The sequence below is a fragment of the Oncorhynchus mykiss genome, chromosome 15 (genome assembly GCF_057628025.1).
Source record: "Oncorhynchus mykiss isolate SJ-2025 chromosome 15, ASM5762802v1, whole genome shotgun sequence".
NCBI classification, from domain to species: Eukaryota; Metazoa; Chordata; class Actinopteri; order Salmoniformes; family Salmonidae; genus Oncorhynchus; species Oncorhynchus mykiss.
The window spans coordinates 70335001-70342500 of NC_143036.1; the positions used below are offsets into that span (position 1 = coordinate 70335001).

At 45.6% G+C, this 7500-nt stretch overlaps 1 protein-coding gene across 2 annotated transcripts in view; it reads left to right on the forward strand.

Moving 5' to 3' along the window:
- LOC110506716 (plexin-A4) overlaps positions 1–7500 on the forward strand; it is a 424640-nt gene that overhangs the window by 335883 nt on the left and 81257 nt on the right. For both annotated transcript variants that reach the window (XM_090199137.1, XM_090199138.1), the window contains exons 15-16: positions 1–16; positions 136–229. The exon at positions 1–16 is cut by the window's left edge and continues 152 nt beyond it. In XM_090199137.1, the coding sequence (XP_090055263.1) occupies positions 1–16; positions 136–229 (110 nt within the window). The remainder of the gene's footprint in view (positions 17–135; positions 230–7500) is intronic.

Below are 7500 nucleotides of genomic sequence, written 5' to 3' on the forward strand. Positions count from 1 at the left end.
AGTGGAGCATCTTCAGGTGAGACGACAGGGGAGCAGGAAATGGGACCATTCAGGCAATTATAAAAGCCAATCATAAGTGTGAGTGTGTGACCAAGCAAGCCATGGTGGTGCCGCTCTCCCCTCTCTCTACCACAGTGGACACACACCTGTGACCGTGACCGGCACCAACCTGGACATCATACAGAGCCCCCTCATCAGAGCCAAGTACAACGGTCGAGAGACGGTCAACGTGAGTAGAACATGGTCAATGAGAGGTCAAAGACACCTTTAACCAACGGTCGAGAGACGGTCAACGTGAGTAGAACATGGTCAATGAGAGGTCACACCTCAAACCAACGGTCAATAGCCTCAACCCTTTACACACTCGTGGGAACTAAGGTCAAATCCCCACAGGAAACCAATGGAAATCCTCCAGATATGTTTTCCAAGTCTGGAACGGATAGCGATGTATGGACAAGGAATGCACTCTACAGCAGAGAGACGAAGAGGTTGTATTACAGTAGATTCCAATAACAGAGAAAGCCCTGTTTCTCTGTATCCCTCCACTCCAGACAGAAAGCCCTGTTTACCTGTATTCCTCCAACCCAGAAAGAAAATCAGTTTCCCTGTCTCCCTCCACCCCAGAAAAAGAAAGTCCTGTCACCCTGTATCCCTCCACCCCAGACAGAAAGCCCTGTCACCCCGTATCCATCCACCCCAGATTCTGTTTCCCTGTATCCCTCCACCCCAGACAGAAATCCCTGTCACCCTGTTTCCCTCCACCCCAGATTATGTTCCCTGTATCCCTCCACCCCAGACAGAACATCTGTTTCCCTGTATTTTTCCACCCCAGACAGAACATCTGTTTCCCTGTATTCCTCCACCCCAGACAGAACATCTGTTTCCCTGTATTCCTCCACCCCAGACAGAACATCTGTTTCCCTGTATTCCTCCACCCCAGATTCTGTTTCCCTGTATCCCTCCACCCCAGACAGAAAACCCTGTTTCCTGTATCTCTCCACCCAAGACAGAAAGCCTTGTTTTCCTGTATCTCTCCAACCAAGACAGAAAGCCTTGTTTTCCTGTATCCCTCCACCAAGACAGAAATCCCAGTTCCCTGGTTCTCTCCACCCTAGACAGAAAGCCTTGTTTTCCTGTATCCCTCCACCAAGACAGAAATCCCTGTTTCCTGTATCTCTCCACCCAAGACAGAAAGCCTTGTTTTCCTGTATTCCTCCACCAAGACAGAAATCCCAGTTCCCTGGTTCTCTCCACCCTAGACAGAAAGCCTTGTTTTCCTGTATCTCTCCACCCCGACAGAAAACAAAAAGATCATGAGTTTCAACGTGAGGTGAACCATACATAAACCAAACTATCAGATTCCCCCTGGAACCACAGTACCCATGGGAGTTCCCTAACCAGCCCTGAGATCTGATCTGAGGTCTGATTGAAAGGCATGGGGAGAGACAAAAGGCAGTAATGCTATCTTCCTGGTCCATCGAAGAGACCGCCACCGTTCTGCAGCTGTGCTCCAATAGAATAAGCGTAGGGAGCCATTGTTGCTCCAAGTACAGATGGCCGCACTTCAAAAGCCCCCTTGAATCAAAACCCTGTATATTCGCCAAGTTAATTTGCCACGTCCCAGTTTCTCATTTTCGACTATGATCTTTGCAATCATTTTGATACTGCCTGGGCGATATTTATATATAACCATGCTTGTTTTGAAAATACTAGTCCGCTTCCCCACTATCTGGCCAATTCACTCACACACACACACACAGCGTTCTCTGCAGTTACAGACGTGTGACGCATGCGCCGACACCGGGTCAGCCGCACCCCCCATGATTTGTCTGGTTTGATGTACCGCCGTCGTGAGGAACCAATTAAAATGACAGGTTTTGCTCAGAGGGGGATTTGTTTGCGTGGCGGACCGTGTAGCAGAGGTTACAGTGGAGATGTGAAATGCCTCAGAGAGATTCTCCAGGTGGCAAAGTTTTGCTAGAGGCCCTCATTGTGTGTTCTGTCACCTACCATACTGTTGATTTTCTCCAAGTCGTAACAAGAGACAGAATATTAAAGAGAGAGAGATATAGTGGCCCAGAGAGAGAGAGCTACAGAGAGAGAGCTACAGAGAGAGATATATAGTGGCCCAGAGAGAGAGAGAGCTACAGAGAGAGATATATAGTGGCCCAGGGGGAGAGCTACAGAGAGAGAGCTACAGAGAGAGAGAGCTACAGAGAGAGAGATATAGTGGCCCAGAGAGAGAGAGCTACAGAGAGAGATATAGTGGCCCAGAGGGAGAGCTACAGAGAGAGAGCTACAGAGAGAGAGATATAGTGGCCCAGAGAGAGAGCTACAGAGAGAGAGATATAGTGGCCCAGAGAGAGAGAGCTACAGAGAGAGATATATAGTGGCCCAGAGAGAGAGCTACAGAGAGAGAGATATAGTGGCCCAGAGAGAGAGAGATATAGTGGCCCAGAGAGAAAGAGCTACAGAGAGAGAGATATAGTGGCCCAGAGAGAGAGCTACAGAGAGAGAGATATAGTGGCCCAGAGAGAGAGCTACAGAGAGAGAGCTACAGAGAGAGAGATATAGTGGCCCAGAGAGAGAGCTACAGAGAGAGAAATAGTGGCCCAGAGAGAGAGGTACAGAGAGAGAGCTACAGAGAGAGAGATATAGTGGCCCAGAGAGAGAGCTACAGAGAGAGAGATATAGTGGCAGAGAGAGAGCTACAGAGAGAGAGATATAGTGGCCCAGAGAGAGCTACAGAGAGAGAGCTACAGAGAGATAGATATAGTGGCCCAGAGAGAGAGCTACAGAGAGAGAGATATAGTGGCCCAGAGAGAGAGACATAGAGAGAGAGCTACAGAGAGAGAGATATAGTGGCCCAGAGAGAGAGCTACAGAGAGAGATACAGTGCCTTGCAAAAGTATTCATACCCTTTGCGTTTTTCCTATTCTGTTGCATTACAACCTGTAATTGAAATTGATTTTTATTTGTATTCCATGTAATGGACAAAATAGTCCAACTTGGTGAAGTGAAATGAAAAAATATATATATTGTTTCAAAAAATTCTAAAAAAATAAAAATGGAAAAGTTGTGCGTACATATGTATTCACCCCCTTTGCTATGAAGCCCCTAAATAAGATCTGGTGCAACCAATTACCTTCAGAAGTCACATAATTAGTTAAATAAAGTCCACCCGTGTGCAATCTAAGTGTCACATGATCTGTCACATGATCTCAGTATATATACACCTGTTCTGAAAGGCCCCAGAGTCTGCATCACCACTTAGCAAGGGGCACCACCAAGCAAATGGCACCATGAAGACCAAGGAGCTCTCCAAACAGGTCAGGGACAAAGTTGTGGAGAAGTACCGATAAGGGTTGGGTTATAAATAAATATCCTAAACTTTGAACATGCCACGGAGCACCATTAAATCCATTATTTAAAAAATTGAAAGAATGTGGCACTACAACAAACCTGCCAAGAGAGGGCCGCCCACCAAAACTCACGGACCAGACAAGGAGGGCATTAATCAGAGAAGCAACAAAGATGACCCTGAAGGAGCTGCAACGCTCCACAGCGAAGATTAGAGTATCTGTCCATGGGACCACTTTATGCCGTACACTCCACAGAGTTGGGCTTTATGGAAGAGTGGCCAGAAAAAAGCCATTGCTTAAAGAAAAAAATAAGCAAACACGTTTGGTGTTCACCAAAAGGCATGTGGGAGACTCCCCAAACATATGGAAGAAGGTACTCTGGTCAGATGAGACTAAAAGTTAGCTTTTTGTCCATCAAGGAAAAGGCTATGTCTGGTGCAAACCCAACACCTCACATCACCCCGAGAACACCATCCCCAGCATCACCAGCACTGTGGGGATGTTTTACATCGGCAGGGACTGGGTGGGAAACTGGTCAGGATTGAAGGAATAATGGATGGTGCTAAATACAGGGAGATTCTTGAGGGAAACCTGTTTCAGTCTTCCAAAGATTTGAGACTGGGATGGAGGTTCATCTTCCAGCAGGACAATGACCCTAAGCATACTGCTAAAACAACGCTTGAGTGGTTTAAGGGGAAACATTTAAATGTCTTGGAATGGCCTAGTCAAAGCCCAGACCTCAATCCAATTGAGAATCTGTGGTATGATTTAAAGATTGCTGTACACCAGCAGAACCCATTCATCTTGAAGGAGCTGGAGCAGTTTTGCCTTGAAGAATGGGCAAAAATCCCAGTGGCTAGATGTGCCAAGCTTATAGACACATGCCCCTAGAGACTTACAGCTGTAATTGCTGTAGAAGGTAACTCTACAAAGTATTGACTTTTTTTGGGGGGGGTGAATAGTTATGCACGCTCAAGTTTTCCGTTTTTTTTGTCTTATTTCTTGTTTGTTTCGCAATAATATTTTGCATCTTAAAAGAGCATGTTGATACAAACCCCCCCAAAAACCATTTTAATCCCAGGTTGTAAGGCAAACAGAATAGGAAAAATGCCAAGGGGGGTGAATACTTTCACAAGCCACTGTATAGAGAGAGAGATACAGAGAGAGAGATACAGAGAGAGATACAGAGAGAGAGATAAAGAGAGAGAGATAAAGAGAGAGAGATACATAGAGAGAGATACAGAGAGAGAGAGAGCTAATGATGCAGAGAGAGTTAGTGAGCCAGAGAGAGAGATGCAGAGAGAGTTAGTGAGACAGAGAGAGAGATGCAGAGAGAGATAGTGAGACAGAGAGAGAGATGCAGAGAGAGTTAGTGAGCCAGAGAGAGAGATGCAGAGAGAGTTAGTGAGCCAGAGAGAGAGATGCAGAGAGAGTTAGTGAGCCAGAGAGAGAGATGCAGAGAGAGTTAGTGAGCCAGAGAGAGAGATGCAGAGAGAGTTAGTGAGCCAGAGAGAGAGATGCAGAGAGTTAGTGAGCCAGAGAGAGAGAGTTAGTGAGCCAGAGAGAGAGATGCAGAGAGAGTTCGTGAGCCAGAGAGAGAGAGATGCAGAGAGAGTTAGTGAGCCAGAGAGAGAGAGTTAGTGAGCCAGAGAGAGAGAGTTAGTGAGCCAGAGAGAGAGATGCAGAGAGAGTTAGTGAGCCAGAGAGAGAGATGCAAAGATAGTTAGTGAGCCAGAGAGAGAGATGCAGAGAGAGTTAGTGAGCCAGAGAGAGATATGCAGAGAGAGTTAGTGAGCCAGAGAGAGAGATGCAGAGAGAGATAGTGAGCCAGAGAGAGAGATGCAGAGAGAATTAGTGAGCCAGAGAGAGATGCAAAGAGAGTTAGTGAGCCAGAGAGAGAGATGCAGAGAGAGTTAGTGAGCCAGAGAGAGAGATGCAGAGAGAGTTAGTGAGCCAGAGAGAGAGAGTTAGTGAGCCAGAGAGAGAGATGCAGAGAGAGTTAGTGAGCCAGAGAGAGAGATGCAGAGAGAGTTAGTGAGCCAGAGAGAGATATGCAGAGAGAGTTAGTGAGCCAGAGAGAGAGATGCAGAGAGAGATAGTGAGCCAGAGAGAGAGATAAAGAGAGAATTAGTGAGCCAGAGAGAGATGCAGAGAGAGTTAGTGGGCCAGAGAGAGAGATGCAGAGAGAGTTAGTGAGCCAGAGAGAGAGATGCAGAGAGAGTTAGTGAGCCAGAGAGAGATGCAGAGAGAGTTAGTGGGCCAGAGAGAGAGATGCAGAGAGAGTTAGTGAGCCAGAGAGAGAGATGCAGAGAGAGTTAGTGAGCCAGAGAGAGAGATGCAGAGAGTTAGTGAGCCAGAGAGAGAGATGCAGAGAGTTAGTGAGCCAGAGAGAGAGAGTTAGTGAGCCAGAGAGAGAGATGCAGAGAGAGTTCGTGAGCCAGAGAGAGAGAGATGCAGAGAGAGTTAGTGAGCCAGAGAGAAAGAGTTAGTGAGCCAGAGATAGAGTTAGTGAGCCAGAGAGAAAAAGTTTGTGAGCCAGAGAGAGAGATAAAGTCCCATATCTATTGTGTGAAATACCACAGTGTGCCATCACAGCAGCAAGATTTGTGACCTGTTGCCACAAGAAAAGGTCAACCAGTGAAGAACAAACACCATTGTAAACACAACCAATATTTGTTTATTTATTTTCCCTTTTGTACTTTAACTATTTGCACATCATTACAACACTGTATATAGACATAATATAACATTTTACATGTTTTTATTATTCTGTAACTTTTTTGAGTGTAATGTTTACTGTTAATTGTTTATTTCACTTTTGTTTATTATCTACTTAACTTGCTTTGGCATTGCTAACATATTTACCATGGCAATAAAGCCCTTAAATTGAGTTGAATTGATACAAAGAGAGAGACACAGGTAGAGAGACAGTGAGCCAGAGAGAAAGAGAGATATACAGACAGAGAGATACAGACAGAGAGAGAGATTCAGAGAGAGAGAGATACAGAGAGAGGGAGATACAGAGAGAGAGATACAGCGAGAGATACAGATAGAGGGAAACAGAGAGAGAGAGAGAGAGAGAGATACAGAGAGAGATACAGATAGAGAGAAACAGAGAGAGAGATAGAGAGATACAGAGAGAGAGATACAGAAAGAGAGAGAGAAACAGAGAGAGAGAGATACAGAGAGAGAGATACACAGAGAGAGAGAGATACAGAGAGAGAGAGAGAGAGAGAGAGATACAGAGAGAGAGAGAGAGAGACACAGAGAAAGAGATACAGAGAGAGAGAGAGAGAGAGAGATACAGAGAGAGAGAGGGAGAGACAGAGAGAAAGAGATACAGAGAGAGAGAGAGAGACAGAGAGAGAGAGATACAGAGAGAGAGCTGAAAGAGAGAGTGAGAGACAAGCCTTTTTCTAGGGAAATGAAGGTGAACGTAGGCTAGTTATCTCTCAGTGAGTCTGCACCATCACACCGGATCAGATCAAAGACCCATTGTGCCGAGGAAAGAGCCACCGCTCCAACTGTTCCACTGATTTAGGCCTCCTTTGAGGTGAACACTCAGATGTGTCTGCACTCAGTAGGTGGCGGCCATGTTGAATGGATTAGATGCCATCTCTTCCAGGGCTCTGACTGACATGTAAACCTGTCATATGAAAGGGACCGTAATGACTGTAGACTGACTGCAGACCTGCAGTGGCTGGCCTCGGGAGGTCTGTCTACAAGGGCCTGTTAGGTAGAGTTGTTTCACACCGACTTCTAAGTGCTGAGAAGTGAATGCAGTGAAGCCCAAAACCATGTATAGTTGCACCTTAATTGTGGAGAACGGGCTTGTGGTAATGACTGGAGCGGAATCTGTGGAATGGGATCAAATGCCATTCAATAAGCTCTGTTCCAAACATTATTATGAGACGTTCTCCCCTCAGCAGCCTCCTGTGACTCCTATCAATACTAACATAACTATTACTGACCATGTATCAATACTAACATAACTATTACTGACCATGTATCAATACTAACATAACTATTACTGACCATGTATCAATACTAACATAACTATTACTGACCATGTATCAATACTAACATAACTATTACTGACCATGTATCAATACTAACATAACTATTACTGACCATGTAT